The 23,573-nt window shown below is 34.9% G+C and overlaps 1 protein-coding gene across 1 annotated transcript in view; it reads left to right on the top strand.

Annotated features, from left to right (window-relative positions):
* The window catches only part of Gdi (GDP dissociation inhibitor), a 106,049-nt gene that overhangs the window by 2,802 nt on the left and 79,674 nt on the right, over positions 1–23,573 (top strand). The window contains exon 2 of the mRNA XM_081762086.1: positions 13,601–13,761. Coding sequence (XP_081618212.1) covers positions 13,601–13,761 — 161 coding nt within the window. The remainder of the gene's footprint in view (positions 1–13,600; positions 13,762–23,573) is intronic.

Below are 23,573 nucleotides of genomic sequence, written 5' to 3'. Positions count from 1 at the left end.
GTTACATGGATAATAAATGCTGCTACATGCATCGTATTATCTGTACTTCAGATTTTTGTCTTGTCCTATGTTTTTTTAAAAATAAATTCGCTTTAAAAATGCACTCGCCTGCTTGCCAGTGGCGAGTAAAGTCCGCCAAAACGCAGCAGATGTTACTCTTTCTAAGAGACATAAGAATTAACTGAACAAAAATGTATTGATATGTTCACTGTGCCGAAAAGTGACTTTTGTTTATTTGTATAAACACTGAGACTGCAAAATGGTCTGGCTAATAATTTTTTTGGCTGGCGAGTACTTGCAAGCAAGATTCTTCAAGCCCGATATATATAATGTTCCCTGTTTCAGAAGCTACGACTATCTTAGTAAAGTTGCGCCAAGCAATGCCATGTATTTGTCTCCCAGAATGTAGAAATTGAGACTTTTTATGTATGTATGATCCACGTTACGCCACCTTTGTCATAAATTGATTAATCAGTTGCTGTGTATATAAGAACAGTACACTTTTCATAGTTCATTCATCCGCATACTTTCGAAAAGAAATATCTTAAGGCGCTTATAGTTGGTAAGACGATATTTCCGTGACTTAACAGGATTTGTGTATTGATCTGTTTTCATGTAATTAAAATATTAGGGAATATTAATGGAATCTGTAAGTGTTACTTGATAAGTGGTAATTACCATGCGTTGCGTAATTTGAAACTAAATGAAGTACAGTAAAGATATTTTTGAAAATATAGGTTTGTTATATACGACTTCTAGTATGAAGTTGTTGCATAACATGAAATGAGGTAGTGGATATATATTTTCTTTTCTCTTTAACATATCATAACTTGACAATTGTTCAGCATATATGGGTTACATGGTGAAATGTTTAAGTAGTGAACCATACAATCTTGCTTTCTTATGTAGTTTCATCATTAGGAAAGATGTTTACATGTAGTTTCCTGGTGTGTGTGTGTGTGTATGTGGCGATTTTGCTTTTGTTTGTATTACATTGTTTCCAAGTAAATGTTTGTTTTCACTTGGAGACTGTTTCTTCTGTTTCGTTATCAGGATCGGAATTAAAAATTTGAGCTCTGAATGATTAACTCTTGGGCCTTTCAGAGCTGTAAATGCGAACTTTGCTTTACTCATTCTGATAACATTTCTCGAAACTTCTATCAAAAACAGCTTTGTAACGCACTTGGTTGTGAGTAAATTTTTGTACTAGGCAGTTATTTCTCCCCGTAAGAGGTAATTCAGTATTCAAGCGAGTTTAGTGAAGATAAATACAATCGATCAGAGTTTGCAGGATAGGGCCACTAAGGGACAAGCTTATGTTACTCAAATTGACCGTAAATTATGTTTGTTAGTAATCATTTATTCTTATGAGTTTTGTGTAATCTGGAATTTTAATGAACTGTCAGTAGTTCATTGTATTAAACAATTATTGGGTTAAGTAGTAGTGACAATTCCCATGTGGCATAGTATAGTGTTTACAATGCAATATCATCATAGGTACTTTGCCATTGTTGGCAGTTTACTTGCCGCAAACAGAATCTTCCATCCATCACGATCTTCGGCAAACTTTGTACTTTTCGAGTAGCAGTTTTTCTGTTTAATGCCGTCCATCCACTGCAGCCTGTTTTGCCTACCATTGTACTTACTCTCACTTACGATACTGGTACAGTTCCTTTCCAGCCATTGTCCCAACAGTTGTTTCTTTTTATTACATCTAAAGTGCCGCTTTTTTTTCTACTATTTCTAACACTTCGTTTTTCTTTCGATTCAGCCAATTCTCAGTTCTCCCCCTAGGTTTGGAAGCTTTCAGCCTTTTTTCATTCATCGCTTTCGCGCATTGTCCATGTTTCTGCTCCATAGAGTACAATACTCCACACGAAACTTGGTCTTTTTCTTAACTATTTATAAAAGGATCCACAACATATTCTTCCTGAATGCTGCTTTCGCCTCTACTGCCCTTTTATTTAGCTTTCGGACTTCATGGCCCCACTAACAGTAACCTAGATATCAAAACCTTCTGTCGTACTTATATATTTTATACAGCCGTCCCCGCTTGTGTAGGGTTAGTGTGTGTGTGTGTGTGTGTGTGTGTGCGCCCCCTTTGGTGTGTGTAGTTCCGGGTTCAATTCCCGGTGAGAGAACAAAGAATATAAATGTACGATCATTCACTTTCATTGATCATCCGTCTCCTTTAGCCTAAAGGGCTTAATCGTGGAACGTTAAGCTAAGAAACTAAGGCTGTATTCAAAATTGCGAATTCCATTCTTCGAACATGCAAGCTAGAAATATACAACTGGGGTGCACACTAAATAGTGTACACTTCATCAAATTCAGTTTTTGGTCTCACTTTGCTCCAACACCTCATCGTAGTAGAACATGAAACATTGATAACTGAGGAAATATTTTCAGGTGAAAGACTTAACGGTTATAGATTAAAATAATGCGCAAATTGATAATATGGTGACCGCAAAATTACTTATAAAAGTGTTTTTTCACGTATGTTAACGACTTTAGAAGTTTTATTCGGTCCCTGCACGTGCTAGTATTTACCATTTCGCATCTCGCGCGCAGACTTACAAGAGTGGAGCGAAAAGAAATGGCTACATATTGTGTTAAGCCCAAAATAAACTCATATTAGCATAAACCATCAAAATATTGGCAGTGTTCGGTTTTTATTAGGCAGGCATGCGTGAGGGAATATTTCGTAACTCATTGAGAGAAAGGTACCACTGGGGTTACGTCGCCGATGACACTACTGCGGGCACTGTTTACAAGCGAAGTCCTTTAACTTCTTGGTTCTTAAATGTAACTTAGGAAATTTATTTTGAGCTGTTATACTCTAAATAGGTTTCTTGGTATTTTAGAATTACAGGAAAGTCCCTTAACTTGTATGTAAGTCTATTATTATTATTATTATTATTATTATTATTATTATTATTATTATTATGTACAGAAATCTTTAACAACTAACATTGAAGAGTTGGTTGCTATTGCGACTGCCTTTTACAACTGGATAAGTCGCGGTTATTATTGCACAATGGGAGAACATCATATCTTCCCTCTCCACTTGTTTTTTAATTGATCACTTGCCAGGAGCCCCTTTAATCTACAATAACTACAAATATATATAAGATCCCTTGATATATTGTAATTGTTTCTTCCAAATTCCACTACTTTTTCTTTTTTATACATAATTCTACGTAGTTATACTAAACACTAAGTGAACAACAATATCCTTCTTAACATTTTCTGATTATTTTTATGAATCTTACTCTAACAATTCTAATTCAACACCGAGCGGAGGCAGGCAACGTTAGGGCACCAAGAGGTGCACTATTTACAGTGAACTAATTTGGAAAATGCATAATATATCACTTTTAGAATTCATATTGTGTATTATTGTTTCCTGAACTGTGGATTATAAACAGTGACACCTTAATTGCGCTATTTTGTACCACATTGCTGTATTTTTAAGTATACAGATTAGGGTATTTCTACCGTATTGCTCTAATAATTAAGTTGCTATTTGTGAATGTATAGGTTTATACTCGTAAATCCTCGAAATAGTGTGTCTGTAATTCTAATATGCACCGAAAGTTAATACTTAAAAGAATGGCAACGAGAGAAGTTCTGTTGCACAAAAAAGAGAACCAAATTTGCAAAATTTACAGAAAAAAGCTATTGTCAGTGAAATACAAAGGTATAAGGATCTCGTTTATACAGGCCAGTCACAGGGTTTGAAAAAACCCAACCCACCTGGGTCCATGTGGGTTTTTTCGGGTTTAATTGGGTTTTTTCGAAATATTTCAATGTCTTTGGGGTAAAAATGTTAAAATGTGATTTACATTTCAAGATTGTCATTGTCACAGCTTGCAACATTTTTCTATCCACTGCTGTTTTGAAAAGATGGCCGCCATTTTGAAATTTTTTATTGGATAGCTGAAAAATCTATACAACAAATTTAGAATGTCTTGTGCTTCTACCCTCAACATTTGAACTTAAAAAGTCCGAAAATTGCACCCTGTAGCATGGATACACGCTATTTTGAATAATGGCCGCCATTTTGAAATTTTATGCCGCCAAAATATATACAGCTAATTTAGTTTTTCGTGCTTCTACTCTGAAAATTTCAACCTGAAACTCTGAAAACAGCCCTTTGTAGCGTGGATATCCGCTATTTTTTTAAAAAAAGAGCCATTTTGTAATTTTACGTTGGTATGCAGCCAAAATCTATGCAGAAAATTTAGTGTCTCTAGTTTGTATCCTGAAAATTTAAAAGACAGAAAGTTGAACACTTTGTAGTACAGGCAGACAAACGAACAAATGTAGATCATCCCAGGAGCCTCAGTGACGTTCGCCAAATATGAATACCAAATAGCTATATTAATTTGAAACATACACAATTCATCAAAATGTTTTATATGAAATAAATATTTTTCAACGTAAAATAAATGATTTTATTGCTGAAGTTCACTTTCGATGCTTTGTGCGTTCAATTACGGGGATTTCCCGAGCACTTGTTGCAAGACGGTTCTTTTCTAGTGTTGGCAACTATGGAAAGTAGAAAAAGCGGCACCCCCTCAAAATTCCCTATGATATAGGTCTAAGTGTGATGTATCTCTGTTCGGACCCCCCTCGCCCATGAGAAGGAAAATACTATTGTGAACAAAAGTGCATTAGTACCTGTATTCTGCATATCCTTAATACATTCACTAATAAGCCTAATGCTATAAAGTAGGAATGGCCAAAATTTTCGGGATTCCGGAAATCTCACTTTCCGGATTTCGGAAAATTCCGGAATTCAGAACTTTTTCCGAATTCCAGAATTGGCCATCCTTACTATGAATGAGAAACTGAAATCGGCATTGATCTTTTTTTTGTATTTATCACCACTTCTTTAAAATTATCGAAACAAATAAATAAATTAATCTTTACGTGACAATTTTGGATTTGTAAAATGAAATTAATTCTTTAAATTTACACTTCAACTACAGGAAATTGCTTTAAGAAGTCTTTTTTTTATTTTATTTTTTTTTACTCTCAATAAATGTATAAAATTCCTTAAAAATAAATTTCAAATTTTCCGTGATATAGGCCCTGTCATCTCTTCAAAATTATGTAAGCAGATGAACAAAATATATTAATCGCTGATAGATGGTGAAAGGTGAGTTTTTGTTGTTTTATTGTTTTTGATAGTTTTATTGTTGAAGTATTAATTTCCGATGCTTTGCGCATTCAATTGCGGGAATTTCCCGAACACTTCTTTCACGACAGGTTTTCCCTGAAAATGCAGCTTGCTTTACTGTACATCGAAACTTCCATTAATACTGAAGTTTGAATCAGCACTTGAAATAGTAACAGTTACGTAGTCTTGGAGGCTCCGAGCATTAAGCTTCTTAATTTTGAAAAGAATTTTTACGCTATTGCTGGTGTTGATTCTACAGAATGCTTATTGAAGCGTAGCAACAAATGACTGTTGTTGTTGGAAAACCAAATTTTACTGAATACTTTTGTTACCACCAAAGGTAAGAAATAATACTAATAGTTTTACTAATGTATTTACATATTTACTGTTAGTACCGGTACCTATGACATTAAACCCATCACCGTATGAGAGATAACGTCTCTCGGTGGCGCCGAGTTAGCAAGCACACTATTCACGGAAAGTATTTTTCTAAAATATAGAATTGCTTATTTTACTTCAAATAGGCTATAAGCATAATCCACACATTGCTTTGTTAGAATTATCTCAAGCTAAGGGAAGTTTTTTTTTTTTTATTCATTCATTCAGTTTATTTAGAACTTTATAAAGGTCTTTATGTTGAATGTTGTTGTCTACCTTAAAGTGAAAGCATCTAATTCGCCTAAAGAAAGTTCAAAATCTGATAAAAATAAGTTTCAATGTGATCACCTTAGTTATACCAATAATATACTAACAAAAAAGCTCAAAAACCCAGGTGGGTTTTAAGGCGGGTTTTTCCAGGTGGGTCCAACCCGAAAAAACCCGCTGGGTTTTTTCGGGCTGGGCCCACTTGGGCAAACCCTGCCCAGTCAACTCAGTAATACGGTTTTAAAAAAAAACCAGTACCTAATAATCTTCCGTAAATGGAGCCATATACATAGTACACACAGTCCTCTAAGTTACGTGCACTCCACTATAATATTCGGAGCCACAGCAAGTGAAGCGCGCGATTTTGCTTTCGGTACCCCTACACCTGGTACACGCCTGCCTTCTTCATGTTCCCCATTGCGAATATGGTTTCAAACAAATCCCTTCGTCCAAGTATAACCATAAATAAAAATTACTAATAGTAATTTTATGAAAATTATGAAGTCTTTTTATAGAAGAAAAAGTGCGGTATGTATGTTACGTGATGACTCGGTTTGTTCAACTACATGGATGGGATTATTTATAATCTCTTCATAGTGGGTGCAATAATGTGATTACACGAGTTAAGAGGAAAACCTAATAGAGGTATAGAGAGAAGTCACTAGCATCTCACTTTTGGTCAGCGGTCAAAAACTATAAAATGTACATATTATGGTCCCTGATACAATCCAAGCGTAAGGAAATATAGTAGGCTCGAACAGGATTAGTTTTGAAACTTAAATCTTAAAGTTTAACGTACCACGTTATGCTCTTTAGGCTAAAGGAGACTGATGATTAAGGCAAGTGAGTAATGTTGGAGGAATTGATGGGATAAAATGTGGGAGGAAATAGGTGTACCCCGAGAAAGCAACCTCACAGACACGGTTTTTCGACCACAAACTTACTTGCCCGGGGATCGAACCAGGGACCCCCACCCACAAGAAGTAATTACTTAATTTTAGAATCAAAACTAGCAAGTTATGCCTTACTATCTACTTACGAATTAACTTTTGCAGCTGTAGCTGCAGCAATGGATTAATTAATAATATAGGTATTAATTACCCTGTGTTACAGCTTAAAATTTTAATTCATTGGCCGTTAAACATTAAAATTGTTAATTTACGTGCAAAGGGCTAGTTCAGATGGTCTGATTGTCAGTCATACATTATGAACTACATGTAACATTTTAAGCACAAATCGTTATAGCATTATTGCACACGTTTTTAAGTGCCATACCAAACTCAGAGAACGTTGTTTTGGTTATTTTCGTAACATTTAACTAACTCTATGGCCTATGGAACTCGGAGGTTCAATGTCACATTAACAAGGGCTCGAGGCAAGAGGAATAGATATCTAATATAGGAGAGAGAGAGAGAGAGAGAGAGAAAAAAACACCAATTCACGCCCTCAGAAAGCTTGTAATATCGGGTACGTCTCGAGCTCCTCACTCATTTTTAGTCTTACGTACTAAGAAGACACTGATCAGTTGATGTTGCTGAATAAGATTAGGTCGAAACTTACCGGATATATTCCAAGTTTTATATTTTTTTTCTTTATTAGATACAGGGTTGGCTGGTTTAGATCAGCTGTTTTTTTTAATGGTTTAAAAAAAATAAAATCATGTGAACTTCATCACGTTTCCACATATCAAACCATCTGCATTAGTTTTCTCTTTTTCATCAAGGCGACCCATGTTCAATTCTAGGTCGAACCACAACACTTCTTTCTTTCAAGTGGAAAGCAAGTAGCGGTTCGGATATCACTTCAAGCGAAAGTCTTCTTCTTGATAACCTTGGTATTACATAAGGATGTTAAACCTAAACATATGAAACGAAACCAGATGGTATATTTTTGAATGCCTGTTTTTTTATAAATGAGCCAAGGTTGCTTAAATATGTTGATGGAAATTGGCAAACTTTATAGACTTCCTACGTAGCTTTCAACATTAACTTGCATTGGACTTCCAGTATTAATTTTATTGAATGATATCTACATACTAAGTTTATAATTTAATACCTCAGTTTTAGCGTGCTGATTATGGTACATGGACCATAAACTTTTACATTCAAAGAAATAACAAGATTTTCCCGGTGGCCAAGCAGAAGTTTCTCGATTTAAGAGATTTACTGACCGGACCATTCAACTTTTTAATGAAACTGGACAGTCCCGATTTCCGAATGAGCAAATATACGTACTATTGGTGTTGGAGTGAAATAGGTGGAACTTCCATTCTGCTGTTCCAAGTCCAAATACAATTTCTCTCGGATGTAAGCTGAGAAGTGGTTTGGTTTTCGCTTTAAGCTTATGTGACCCCTTCCAGCATAACTCCGTTGTTTTTTAATAACACCAAGGCGAAACTTATTTCTGTCCATATTTCTGGCCTAATATAAATACATAGATCAAATTATTTAGACCAAAAAGACAGTTTTTTTTTTTGGCTTTTTCAAAAAAAAAAAAAATTGTCGAACCTGATTAGATACAAAATCATGCTTCATCAGATGTAATGGAAATTGAGACCAAAACTATTTTCTGCCAAAGAACTCCCAATACGCCACATCCTGAGCTTTACTTTCTACATCTATGCTCACGGGAAAGAAATATCTCCTTTAGATGTCTGTTATCTGTCCATCGACAGGATTTTTAAGTTAACTTGGTCTCTAAAGACTCTCGTGCAAGCCCCTGTTCGAACATACCAGAAATGAAAGTTGTGTTTCTTCTGACTTCGAGGTTTCAACAATGACCTATGGGGAGTATGTTGTATGTACTTTTGAGAGAAGGAAAGAAGTACGGTACGTGATTTGCAGTGATAAGTGTCGAATCTTTTGTAGCCTTTCCACCGATACGAGCTACAATATACACAATCACTTGCGGAATATAGATTAGACATGGCATTTTGCGCACTTAATTATATAAAAAGCTGCTTTTCTGTGATTTTTGATCAATTTTGTTACAGAAACAAATAGAGGCTATAAGTGAAACTTTAACTGTATGAATCTCGTATAACATTCATAAATAAAACTGGCTGTGACACATCTGCGAAGAATAATTCAGCTTGACTGTTGGTGCTACGAAACTGAATATAGGCCTGGAAGTGCAGACTTCTTTTTAACTAGTATTTTTGTGTTTTTAGAGTAAGGCCGCGCTACGAAGAGCTCTGACAACTCTCACGTGCGATCAAGCGCGGTTGCCACGTTTATCTTCTGTAACAATACAATATAACAAGGGGCACATTTTGTGGGAAAAGAATTACCTATGTATTACAACAAAAATAATATTTAACATTATGCCTGACGAAAGTATTAGTCAAAAGAAACAAACAAATTAGTATTGCGTTAAGATAGTTTACAAAATCGTAAAGAAAACAACCGTTACATCTAAACACATAGGGCCTTATGCAGAGTCGTTTTGACGCATGAAGAGCGTCATACTAAATGTCTGACTACTGCATGGAAACATGTTAGTCAAACTCTTTAGTATGACATCGAGCTGCTTCGTGGCTAAGCGGTTAGCGTACGCCTTTGGCATGGGAGACCCCGGTTCGATTCCCGGCGGGAGCTCATCTGGTACGGATTCCACGTTAATCAGTAGGTCCACGTCTCATATAACCTCGCTGCTGAAAGAGACGTTAAATTCAAGATCAACTCAACTCTTTAGTATGACACTAAACACGCGTCAGAACGACTGATTAAGACCCATAATGTTATATATTAAAAAAAAAAAAAAAAAAATGAAAACTACTTACGTTAGAGAATGGCTTTCAATTGTAGACGATTTAATTCCATTTACTGTAGAAATCCTACGCTTTTTTCCTAGGGTGGATAGTTTCCGTCGGTTCAGTGAGGTCTTTCGGGCACTTCCCTTTTGTGATTCTTTTCACAGTTGTAGGGCTAATGTATAAAGCTGAATCTACTCTTTCAATCACTTTATTCAATGGCAATAAAGGACCGTCGTTACGTTCTTTTTCCAAATATTCCCTAAGATTAAACACAAATTTCCGTGCCTGACTTGCCAAGGGCACCCCCTTTCCGCGCTTCAGGCATTGTGTTCATAAACACATACACATACTAAATTTATATTTTAGGTCTATGTGAATAATACGAATATAAACTATGTTCCACTGATGAATGAAAATAATAACGATTACACCACAATATTCACACTAATGCACTGAGATGATAGCACAAAAAATCAAAACAACCTGACAACACAAAAACTTTCACAGTAATGAGTAGGTATAAATGAGACAACACTGTTCTGTTACCATGGAAACAACCTAGTGTTTCCAAATGTATTTGTGGGTCTAAACCTATCCTCCCCTTCACGTATTGGTGAAAAAATGTCTTCTACGAAAAGACAAACATAGCTGGATCATGTTCGTTACTTTCCAACTACTCAATTTCTAAATCAGTCCTTATGAAAAGCTCATTATAACGGTCTCTGTAATATATAGACTATGTACATTTTTTCGATGTCAACAAATTTCCTATAAAGACCATTAGAAATTCTACTAATTTCAGCCTGACATTCCAAATCACGGTTCATTGCCCTTGAACTTTAGAAGAGTCGTACAGACTCGCTTCCCTCTTCGCTTTCAATTCCACGAAAACCTACTCCCTGCGGCGACAGGGAGGTGGACCGGTTGTTCCATGTAACCCCACTTCTATTTACGTAGCAAACTTGTCAAAAGGACAGAGTTGTGTCAATAAGTGGAAAAAGAAAAAAGAATCATTGTGGCAATAACGTTAGGCCTAGTGGAACTACGTTGTGCTGGAATGTTGAGGAGTAAAGTGAAGTACGATTATTTTTTAAATATCTAGTTTGTAAATATTTCAACTTATAATCTGATTCAATCAGTGATAAAGTAATTCGATTATTTCATCATTCTGTCAAGTAGTCGCTTTGATTCTTCTTGTTATGACAGTTCGCAACACTGTCGTTAACTTGCACGATGTTAGATCTGTCAGAGCTCAGGTTACGATGGCCCTAGAATAGTATGTATATTCAAAGTTACTAATTTCAGGTGTAACGACAGTTTGCTTAAGTAACTAGTAATTTCATAGAATGTAATTTGATATGAGAGAATATTGAGTAAGGATATATTTCTGCCGACTGTACCCGTAATAAAAGTCCATCTGTCTGTTCACTGACTCAGCTCGTCCATCTGTGATAGTTGCAATGGCCTGATAATTTGTGAAATATAAAACAGAATGATGGAACCTCTACAAGAAGGAAGTTTATAAGGAAAGAATCAGAACAGATACTAAACACCTATTTGCTTGGACATAAATTGACACATTTTTATTCAAAGTATTAAAGAGGTAAATGAAAACGTAAACGCATTTGATTGCATTTGTAAGCTTTCCTAGACGGTTCGGCCACTTATGCTATGACCTTGTTCACCAGATAAAGCCAAGTTTAAAGTGAAGCGTGTATGTTACATAAAGCAGCAGCATCAAAGTCTAAGGGAGACTTACGTTAGTGTCTGCAGGACTATCGCGTGTTAGTATATAGGAGAAAGGATTATTGCTCCCTTCAAGACGCATTATTGACGAATCATTGTGAAACTTGCAAGGAACAGGATTCATACACGTCTTGAAAAATCCGGAATTTTGGGGGCTGTTTTGTACTCTTTCTATTTATTTTCAGTATTAAATTCTCAGTTTTTTCTTGTGTGTTGCAGCATGCAGCAAATGATGTATAGTGTTACAGCTTCGTTTTTTGTCCACCATTGAATTGTGCTTTTTGTTTTAGTATCAACATTTACATACAGGGTGCTGATTTTTTTAATATTGGTCGGTATGATGCAATGATTTTCTGTGCTTATACTTTGCTGTGTTAGGACTTGGGACGTTATTATTAGTAACGTACGCAGAAGTTCAAAAGGAGGCTTCAAACCCCCAGGTTCATATAATTTCAAGAATTTGTATGCACCATCTTAATATGGTACTCTTATTTTTGCACAAGAACTTTCTGAAGGGGAAGGATTGAATCCCCCAACTTCCCTTTGTGTGCGCCACTATTACTATTATGATTCGCGTTTTTGTTACTTTTTATTGTCGCTCAGATTAGGTGAGATAGATTTGTACAATCTTTTATATAATTGTAGTACACAAGCAGCAGTTTTACTTGGTTGATCGAGACTTCGTTCCTTTTGAGCACCGAGGTTATATGAGACTTAGCTCTACATGCTAAACGTGGGATCCTTAGTCTGATCAATGACTACAGTTCTGCTCAGCATTTTATGTTAGCACAAATAGTACGAAGAGCAAAAATTGGTTTTGATTTACATCTAGTTAGCTTGTCAGTCAGTGTGAAGGAGCTACAAATTTGGAATTAGGTACATTTACAAAGTTTGTTAGTAAAATAACTACAGTGAAAGGTGTACATTTGTTTTAATTACTGTTCAGTGATGTTTAGTAACAGAATTGTTGTCTACATGTGAGCGTAGAACTTTTCAGTCTGAGAGTTCACATTTGTCTAACGTTGACTACTTCGCAACCACTTCACTGACTATTTTGTCTTTGATTTATTGATATTGTAGTCAGAATTCCACTTATAGCAATCCACTAGCTTTTGGAGGTGTTACCCTATTTTTCTTTTTTTTTGATGTAACTTTTGTTTTGCTGTGAATAACAAGGTAAGTCTTGAAATTTTGAAGATACAGGACTAATCTCGAAGAGGAAACTTAACAGTCGCTCTCTCATTAGCAGCAGTAATACGGAATAGGCACGAAAAGATAAAATACAGTATATGTCGCTATACAGATAAGTTTGAATGTAGAACACGTAGTAACGTTTTTAGGAATTGCTTCAATAAAATAGTAAATTAAATGCCAATATGGAGATATTGCGTAAGATGCAAAACTTTGAGTTTCCACCCACATTTTATACAATTCATGAATTTCGAAACAAACATACTGCTTTCATGCTCACTAACATAATAAATATTTCCTAACGGTATATCAGTTCAAAACAATCATGACCAGATACTTATATTGCTATGTTCTACTTTTTCTTTTAGAAATATTCTCATAAAATCTGTTTCCAGAATGCCACGCGACGTTTTGGTATGCAGTGATATTGCCCATAATAGCCATGGGAACAAAGATGTATAAAGCGTATACTTAGCACAGTGCTGCTGGTCAATTGACAACACTGTTCGTCTCGCTATTAGTTGCTTACTTTTGCCGATCTTCAAACTACTTTCATTTAAACAAGTTGTTGCAAAGCCCTTCCTTCATTAGTATCGGTATTACACGATTTCATGTAATCTGCAACTTACATATGTTAGACCGCTCTAAGTACTCTTGAAGTAATCATGATATACAGAAAGAAAAGTGCACGGCTGGGCAGAGAATAAAGCTAGTCTGTTAACAATTACGCTACTCAGTCCGCTCCCTGAACAGCCATGCATTCCGTTACGTGATTTCAGTATGTTTCTGTAGCCAGTGTATCGTGAGTTGAATTCTAGTTGTGAATGTTTGAAATCGAGAAGTAATGTATTGTCATATAGTATTGTTCGTGAGAACAGTGTTCGATACTAGCTGTTAAGGAGATTTCCTTTATTTGTCAGATTAAAAATCTTAACTGTAGTACGTAAGTTCTGAAACCCTAGTTAAATATTATGTTGTGTGAGAATGCAATATTATTAATTTTAGTAGATAAGAGATGAGGCCTTTTTGGTTACTATTTTCCAAATGTTTTGTAACTGATTCAAGGTGAATCGTTTCAGGAATGCATTTTAAGTGGAATGCTATCTGTTTCTGGCAAGAAGGTTTTGCATATAGATCGCAATAAGTATTATGGTGGAGAGTCCGCATCTATCACACCTTTAGAAGAGTTGTTCACTAGATTTGGAGCTCCAGCGCCTGATGAAACCTATGGACGAGGAAGGTATGAATAGTGTATTTGATGCATTGAGTTCAGCGATCTGGTCGTAGTGCATTGTATAAGTAAACACTAGTTGTAGGAGGAAAGATTAAATAGAATGTTTAAAGCTGACAGTCTGAAATCTCTTTATATACAGCTTTTCTGTGCTTGTCAGACTGAATAACCGATATTGTGAAGGGAATATGGTCAAAGCATATCAACGCCATTGATTCTTCGTTTAAGGGTAGGTTACTTACATACTTTAATACTTAAGAGAATTGGCAATCAGAAAATTGAAGGTAGGACTTAGTATTTGCTTAGGTTAAAGGTAAGATAAAGAACAAGGTAAATTTGGCCAATAATGTTTGAAAATCACACATTGGCATATTTGTTAATAGCGTATAAAGTATTAGCGAGACAATAACGTGATCATTAAATATGATGGACTCGCATATAAAGTGCTGCTCTTACGTATTATCTTTTGCTTAGGTAGATATTGTAAAGAGAATTTTGCTTTATAACACTGTCTTTTATGTATGTCAGTATGTTTTCGAACAATTGTTTGATACAATTTTTGTAAAAATGGACATTTCCTTTTTGATCAAAAGTTGTAATTTAGACACCATCGTGTAGAACTAGTCTTCAATGTACCACATACCAAAAATCTCAGAAAAATATTTCTTCATTACGGAGTTACAACGCTTCAAACAATGGAAAGTTGAGTTACTTACGTCACAACAGCAGACGCGTTTTAGCGTGACGTCACAGGTCCGTATCGCTCTGTGAGTCGCATTGGAAGCTTCAGGGAATCTTTTCATATTACAGTTTCTTACTGCAAACTACAAATAAATTTAGTAGAATAGTGAAAGGAAAAATGGCAAATAAGTAATACACTTACTGTACATAAACGTAACGTGTTAATAAGACCTATTTTCCTAGCTTGAAATACATTAATGGTTACTTGTAATGTTCTAGAATTACAAATATTTTATGTACTTGTATACTTAAACAGGATTACTATTGTATTTCCCCTAAAAACATTAGTCTAACCATTATATCAGTTCAAATTAAGTCAAGTGCAGATTGAGAATATCTGTTGTGAATCTCCATGCTATGGTACTACGGCTACAAATAAGCACTTTCTGCACCAAAAAGCTCTTAATCCTTTTAAAAATACTCATATCGTATTGCATCCTTTCATTTTCTCTATTTATTCTGCATATTAGCAATTGGTCACCCCCCCCTCCCCACAATCATTGCTACAACTATTCTTATCTTAATACTACAAGAATGGTATTATACATCGCTTTATTTCTTACTGTATTTCTACAAGGGAAATGCTTTTGTGGTCACCCCGATGGTTTGAAGCTGAAGAAAGCTGTAGCGAATAGAGGCAGACAGATAATTAGGATGCCGAAAGACCATCATAAACAAGATAAATGCTCGATAATTTTTCTTGTGACCTAGGCGCCGGTTCTCAAACCTAGGCACTGTAATAATACAATTTCATGCATGGGCCTTCATAAATTTTGATTTAACTTATATAGGAGGCAGACTCCTATTTCCAATCGCCTTGACTACTTGGTGTCCAGGATTTTTCGAACCTGAACAAGAGGAATATTGATATTCATTGTTCTTTGAAACTTCAGCTTTTTCTTTCCAATAACCTCACACGAAATAGTGTTCTAAGTACAGATGCAAAAAAGCCGGCTTTTTTGAATCGACGGTTTTTTGCACATAAAGAGCTGGCTTTTTTGGGGAAAAAACGAGAATTTTGGAAATTTTGGCTTTTTTTTCATTTTCATGATTTTTCTGTTTAAATAGCTTTCTTATAGTATACTCTAAAGTTAATAAAGATTCCATGACCTAAATGCCATATTTCGCTCTGGAATTCACCATAATGATGGATGGAACACATGGTTTATGAATTAAAGTAAACATAAAGTACGCAGTATTTGAGGGCAATTTTAGAAGCTATTTAACTCTATTTTAACTTCTGAATTATCGATATTTTTTTTTTCTTCTCTAGATCATTTCTTTTTAGTCATCCGTGTTTCACTTCTTAGAGCTTAGTACTCTAGCTTCTAGCACATAATTAAACTCATGTTTTTCAATATATCCATCAGAGCGTACGTTTTTCAAAATATCTGTCAGAGCGTATTTCCACATTTCCGTTATACTGTAGCTGTGCAATGATTTAACAATCTTCCGGACACAACCTTGAATACAGTTTGATAGAAATAATCAGTATCGGGTTTAGAAAAATATTTGGGAGGGGTTTTTGTGAATAATATTTGGTTTTTCTAAAAATTCCTAACTTTTATTTAAGAGGAGCTTAAGTTTATGAGTACAGGCATAACAAATATTTCGTTTCGTTTGTATATTCAGCTATAATCTTCCAGATACAACCTTGAAGACTATTTTATACTGATAATCAGTGGCGGACTTAGAAAAGTATTTTGGGAGGGTCTTTTCTTATTAATGCTTAGTTGTCCTAAAAATTCATATTTCTTTATTTGAGGACAGCTTGAAGTTTATGAATAAAGGCAATTAATATTCAGTTTGTTTTAGAAATTCCGTAATTTCGGGGTAGAGGCTTCAATCCGAAAGACATCCCCACCCTAATCCTCTTCGCAAATCCATCACTGCTGGTAACAAAGATTTAAAAACTATTAGAAAGGAAGTCGGCCAGGACTCACAGTACACGCACTATCTCTACATTCACAGATGGAATTAAGAAAAACTTCTGTCAAAATGGCCGAATGCGGGGTTGAATCCCGGACTTCACGATAGAAGCGCGAAAGCTAACACTCACTCACGTTTGTTGTGCAGTTGTGCTTAACTTAAATGTACTGTCTCTCTTTCTCTATGGCCACAAAAGCTCTCCATTGACTTCTGTCCTTATCCAATTCAATCCAGTTTCTACTCTGCATTCCTATTTCTGCTAGACCCATCTTAATATTGTCCTCCCATCTGGGCCTAGGTTTTCCTAATGGACGTTTGCCGATTGGATTTCCAGTCAAGACTTTGAAAGCGTTTCTACTTCTTCCATTCTAGCTACATGACCTGCCCACCTGAGCCTCCTAGACTTGATGACTCGAACGATGTTTGGCAAACCGTATAAATTGTGTAGTTTTTCCTTATGAAGTTTCCGCCATTCCCCATTCCCGTTCCTCTTGGGCTTGAACTCAGAATTTTATTCTTAAATAATTTTAGTCTGCGTTCTTCCCTCAGCGTAAGCGACCATGTTTCACAACTATAAAGCATAACAGGCATGATTACCATTTTATATATTTTAAGCTTTAAATTCTTCGACAAAATTCGCGACGATAAAATATTTTGAACTGAATAATAAGAATTTATTTCTTTGTGGGTATGACTTTGGTCTGATCTAAGATATTTGAAAGTATCCACTGTGTCGAAAGTAATAATTGATGTTTTAACGCATTCATAATTTGCCGTATTACGATCCTTGTGAACTTCCTTGTATTTAGATTTCTTTGCATTTACTCATGTCCCTGCAAGCGTTTAATAAGGCCTTTGCATTTCTTTCGATTGTTCTATCAGATTTACATCATCAGCATACACCATAACGTGGTGAATACCATTCAAATTTAAGCCCTGGTTAGTGATGTGAGGTGGAAAATTTTCCATTTCGGAAAATTTTCCGTTCTAAAAAAATATCAGTAATCAAGTAACAGTTCTTCAGCAATCATAAAATTGGTTGAATTCATGTACAGAAATGTAAAAAAGTGAAAGATCGTTTAAAGAATCTGAAAATTTTCATGGCTCAGACAATTTTCAGTACTATGTAGGAACAAGTTAAACAATTTTTCCTGAATCGAAATATTTTCTGTCTTATATGGAAAAATTGAAGAAGTAGAGAAAAACACTATGTAAATTTTTACTTCCCAACTCGAAATATTAGTAAATTTTCTGGTTCCCTAATCTAATTGGAAAATTATAATTTGTAGCTGTCTAATTTTCCTCTACAGGAATTGTATATCTCAATATGCAGTTAAATATAGTGGAAAATTTTGCACCTAACATCACTATACATAATATCCAAAACTGTCTGGATTATGAAAAGTGTTTTCACTTATTTGTACATCGTGATGAAAATTTTCCGATTCATGAAAATTCCTTACATTTGTTTCTACAGAGCAATAAAACTTTTCGATTCACAAAAAGTTTTTACTTTTTGCTCCAAATGATGAAAAATTTCCGACTCATACAAAGATTTTCAATTTTTGCATACAAGACACAAAATATTTCGATTTATGAAACATTGTTTCACTTGTTCCTGCATAGTACTGAAAATTGTGTGAGCCATGAAAATTTTCAGATTCTTTAAACGATCTTTCAATTTTTAACATTTCTATACATAAATCCAGTCAATTTTATGAATACTGAGGAATTGTTACTTGATCACTGATATTTGTTAAGAACGGAAAATTTTCCACCTCACATCACGGCTAAACAACGATGTAGGAATAAGTAAGTGGAGTATGTTTTTATGAATCGGTAAATTTTCCATTTCAAAATTTTCCGGAAAATTTTCATCGCTGTACAGGACAGACAATTCTTCAATTCATGAAAAATTTTCACTTGTTCCTACATAGTACAGAAAATTGTCTGAGCCATGACAATTTTCAGATTCTTTAAACGATCTTTCAATTTTTAACGTTTCTACAGATACATAAATTCAATCAATTTTATGAATACTGTGGAATTGTTACTTGATCACTGATATTTGTTAAGAACGGAAAATTTTCTGGAAAAATATAGAAGAAAATTTTCCACCTCACATCACGGCTAAACAACGATGTAGGAATAAGTGGAGTATGTTATATGAATCGGAAAATTTTCATCACTGGCCCTGGTTCCTATATTTGATTTTTCTTATAGCGTACTCCGGAACAAAGCTGAATAATAACGGCGATAACGCATATCCTTAGTTCAGGGCAATCTCGACATGGAAGCTCGCATTTTTCTACTCGGGCTTTACTCTGGGATTCATTTAAACCCTTAATAAATCTAGCTTTTTCGGTATTCCAAATTCTGTAAGAATGTTGTACAATGTTTCCCTCCTAACCGAGTTGTAAGCCTTTCTAAAATCAATAAACAGTTGATGTACTGGGTAATATATTCCCATTTCTTTTCGAGTATTTGTCGAATGGTAAATATCTGATTGATTTCGACTAAATCCACACTGATAATCTCCAATAATTTCATCTGCGTATGGGGTCAATCTTATTAATAGAATGTTAAGAGAAACGCCTCGATAACTATTACAATCAATTTTGTCGTCTTTCTTGTGAATTGGAACAGTGATTGATTCTTCCACTTTTTTTAAATGTATTCCATAGATTTTTTTTTCTTTCATAAAAAGTTTTTGTAACGATATGTTTAAATTACTTGTTAAAAATTCCAAAACCTTCAGGACTTGGTAAACCGTGATGGTGGTTATATATTTACAGCCTAGGAAACCATACGCTCAGATGAACCGTCTATTACGTATATGATCCACTTACAGAAAATTCGATACTTTCCAGATTCTGCACAAGCTTAAAGAACAGTCAATGCATTACAGAATTTGGAGCTTTACTGATTTTGCAGATCCGAAGGACCTGATAGGTGGTAACAGATTATTACGTATGTGATCAATCAGTGAAAAATTTGTTCCAAATATTCATACAATGTATATGAAAGTTAAAACTTAACTGAAAAATTTCAAGAATGTACAGAACCTCCCGAAACGGAAGCTCTTCATGTGCAGATTTCTCTCATGTTTTTCTTTATTTTGCTTTAAAAAGAGTGTGTGTTATATTTTGAAGTAAAAGTACTACATAAAATTTTGCTAGTTATTTGTGTATCATTTTTTAAGTACTTATTGTATATAAGGGGCTTAAAATATTATTACATATATTGGTTAATCCTTTGGAATTCATAATATAAATATGATAAAAATTTTAAAAGATGTTTTTGAAATTCATGGTTTATTTTCGAGGTTTCATATTATTATCTGCATCAACCACTAATTAAATGAGTTTTTGTTGTAGAGAAGCGAAACACGGTCTGCTTTATCAGTTTAAAGCAAAATTTTCAAAAAAGCCCAAAATTTCCCAAGCAAAAAAGCTAAGCAGAAAAAAGTTTTTTTTTTTCTCCAAAAAAGCAGTTTTTTTTTCTGAGCCCTTGCATCTCTAGTTCTAAGTATGCAAAGATAAGTTTATTTATATTCTTTCTCCCCTTCAGATAGGCCCGTATCCACGGGAAGGAGCCCCCTAAAATTTTCAAGGCAGGCTTACAAATAAACTATAATATGGTTTGATTAGCTCTCTCCTAACTTCTACCGCCCCCCCCCCTCCTTACATTTTTGGTTTGGTTACAAGCCTGCCCTCATATCTGAGATGATTGTTTAGCATATGGTGGTACATTTGCAAAGTATTATATCGTAAAATTATTGAGTTTTTTTGTTCTGAGGGACACAACTAAAAAAAAGTCATAAAAGCAGGGCTCATAGCGAGTCACTTTTTAACTAAAAGTTACCTTTTTTTCAAATATGTCACTAAAGTTACTTTTTTTTTTTTTTTTTTTTTTTTAAGGTAAAGTGACTTTTTCGTGTGATTTGTTTTGCATTGGCAGTTTTCTAAGAAAAATATACAAATAAATGAAAAAAAAAGGCAGAAACTCGTTACTCATTGCGCTTCTGAAAGCTTCAGTACTTGCTGCCACATGTGAAACAGTCAGCTTTATTCTCACTTCAGCTTTTATTCTTTCGAAAGCATAGTGGATGGTTGGTGGATGCTTAAGCTCTCAAGGTGGGGTTGACAACCCTTCTGTGTCTATTCTTTCTTCTATCGTAACAGTCTTTTAGTTTTCTCTCGTAATAGTTAACGCTCCGCTCAACGTTGTGTGTGTTTGTGTGGTTCATCATACGGTGTATTCGTCTTGTGTTATGCTTCTTGTATGTTCTTCTTAAGAGTAGGTGATGAATTTGAATAGTTCATGGCTTTGAGAACTCTCAGTGCTAAGTTAAATATAATGTCTGGGATGAACTTCGGAAATAGGCCAGAATTGGTTCCACTTACTCAGAAGCTTTTTACATTTGTTAAGTCTGCTTACAGTAACTACAAAGCATACTTAGAAAACCTAAGAAAGAAGGAAGCTCAAAAAGAAGAAATAAAGAAGAAAAGATGAAACAAAACAACAGAGACATGATGAAGAAATTGACATGGGAAAAAAGGGCATGATGAGATTTTAGCCACTTTTTCTTGTGCTTTTGGTCACTTTTCAACTATTTACAAGAGACCAGACCTCTATGAGCCCTGTAAAAGCAAACGTTTTAAGTGTCGTCCAGTAGATTGATTTCTCTTATATTGTTTCACTCACTGGTACGTAATGTTGTGTTCATTACTTGTCATGACATGTCAGAAACATTTATCATCAATAGTGAAGCCCTCACCTCTAGTGTGAGTGGTACCTGGTTCGAATTCAAGCCATATAAATTTGTGGTGGGCAACATCGTATCCGTGGGTTTTCTCGCGATTCAGACGTTTTCTCCCCCATGACCATTCTGCCGATTCTTTTATCATTCACTCTCATTAATCAACAGTCTCCCTTTGCCTACAGGACATATTCGTGGAACAAAGGTAGAAATTTCGTTTTACTTTATTCAGTATTAAGCCACTATAACCATATCTGTTTATTTGTTGGTTTAAATGTTAACTCGTGCTCAAAACCCTTCAGCCAATTTGTAAGTGCTCACATGAACTAATATAAACAATTTACAAGTATATTCCATGAGCTAAAGAAAACGACAGTAAGCGCGAAGATATTATGATGAAATAATATTGTTAATGTGTAAAGTAGTTCGATAGTAGCAATGCTAGATTATCAGAATGCTCATGAACATAATTATCATCATAAGTTTGTGCGTCCTTGTGTTGAACTCAGTAAAGAATTTAGATTATTTTTACTTAGAGATTTTTTTTTTTTCATGTATTAATTTCTTTGGGCTTCCCCCTGAGCGCATAACTATCGAATCCACGATGGACTTGTATATAAGAAATTAGCACTCTACTATCAAATAACTATACTTCTATATTGTTGACTTTTTTCTTAAGAATGAATAAAATTAGTTTCGTAGGGTCGATCGGTGACCGAAAAGAATATTAGCTAGTTTCTTATCTCAGGCTGCAAACAATGTCAATATAGCAAATTAGTACACTTTAACTTTGTCCTAAGATATTAAAGTATATTCAAATAATTTGTAATAAATAAATAGCTTGCTTTTTAAATAAACCTTAAATTCTGTTACTTTTCTTATTCTTTGTGTTATTAGCCACGTCGTACACATTTGAAAAGCATGCATCGTATCATTCACTAAGCAGTTTCCTTAGTGAGCGGCGCAGATACCGACCTGTGACGTACAAACATGGTGGTCATTGTTTTGAGCGCACGAGTAGCAGACCGGAATTCAATCGCAAATTTCGACTAGTTAGAACCGTCGCATGAGCGAAAGGAAGTGTTCTCCGTAATCAGCTAGCTCTTTTTTTTATATATATATATATATATATATATATATATATATATAGTAATAAAAGAAAAAAATGGAAATGTCTATTGAGTGAGAGAAAGCAGTTGCGAAGTTGCAGAATATTTAAGTGTATTAGTACGTAACTCAGTTCCGTGACTGTGAAGAGGATTATTTTTTTGTACTATTTTATGAAGTATTTATTCACTTTTTTCATATATACAATGCATTTAGAAGTCTTGCACTCACAGAGTACCTTTTGCTTATGTACAGATTTTAAATAGGATTTTGCTTCATAACATTATCCATGTTATGTATGAGTTTTTGAACAATGATTTTAATTGTTTTTGTAAGTAGTTAGATGAGAAAAGATAGTTCTGATGTTCCAGAGTATTTTTAGTTTGTTAGTACTCACTCCCGTGGACGTGAACAGCGATTTTCTATACTGTTTAGTTTTTTCACGGTTTTCATTTCGTCTTAGATTTGTGATATGTATTTGTTCTGTACAAAATAGGTGGTTTCCTTTCCCACATAAAAGCTTCGCAATATATATAGTTCATATCTAAGAAATGTTGTCGATCACATGTTTATTGTTCTATGGTATGATTCTTTGTCTCTACTGTTCCTTTCCTCTTTTAAGGTCGCGTAATAACTACCCTTCTTTGAATACTGAAGATGCAAGGAAACTATGAAGTCATGGCGGAATCAGCTTTCACTTAAGGTCCTTGTCATTCACCCTTGCTTGATTTTCGCAGTGAAGTGATTATTTTCCTGTGTTGAGAAAAGTTACTGTAGTGTCCGTGTTAGCTTATAAGCTGCCGAATTGTGCGGTAAAAGTTTGTTGCGATCATATTAGAAATACAAAGGTTTCCGAAGTTACTTAAAATCTGAGCTTCTAAATATTCCACCCAAGGAAAAGTTGAAACGAGATGCTGTACCATAACTGGACTTAGCTGTGTCATGTGTGAACCGTGTTCTTGTGAATAATGAAAGAAATTAGCGTACGAAAGCTAGGTGTTTAAAGAAAGCAAAAGAAAACCAGATATTGGGGTGCAGTCAGATGAAGACTGTTGTGACCGAAAGAAAAAATAACTCTTGGTCTCTTATGTTTCGTTCTGTGGAGAGTGAGGGGTATAAACTTAAGGAAGAGTTTTCCTTTTTGCGTGAAGAGAACGAAAAATTGAAGTCTGACAATATGTACAAAGCCAAAATAATAGATTTGCGCAAACAATGAGAAAGTATACAGTCTGCAGTTCCAAATTCGAATCTCCCTACCCTGTGTAAACTTCGACGTTGGTTT

The sequence above is a fragment of the Thermobia domestica genome, chromosome 6, assembly GCF_964235325.1.
Source record: "Thermobia domestica chromosome 6, izTheDome1.hap1.1, whole genome shotgun sequence".
Classification (NCBI taxonomy): domain Eukaryota; kingdom Metazoa; phylum Arthropoda; class Insecta; order Zygentoma; family Lepismatidae; genus Thermobia; species Thermobia domestica.
Note: the sequence above shows the minus strand (reverse complement) of the source record. Positions and strands in the feature narration are given on the sequence as shown.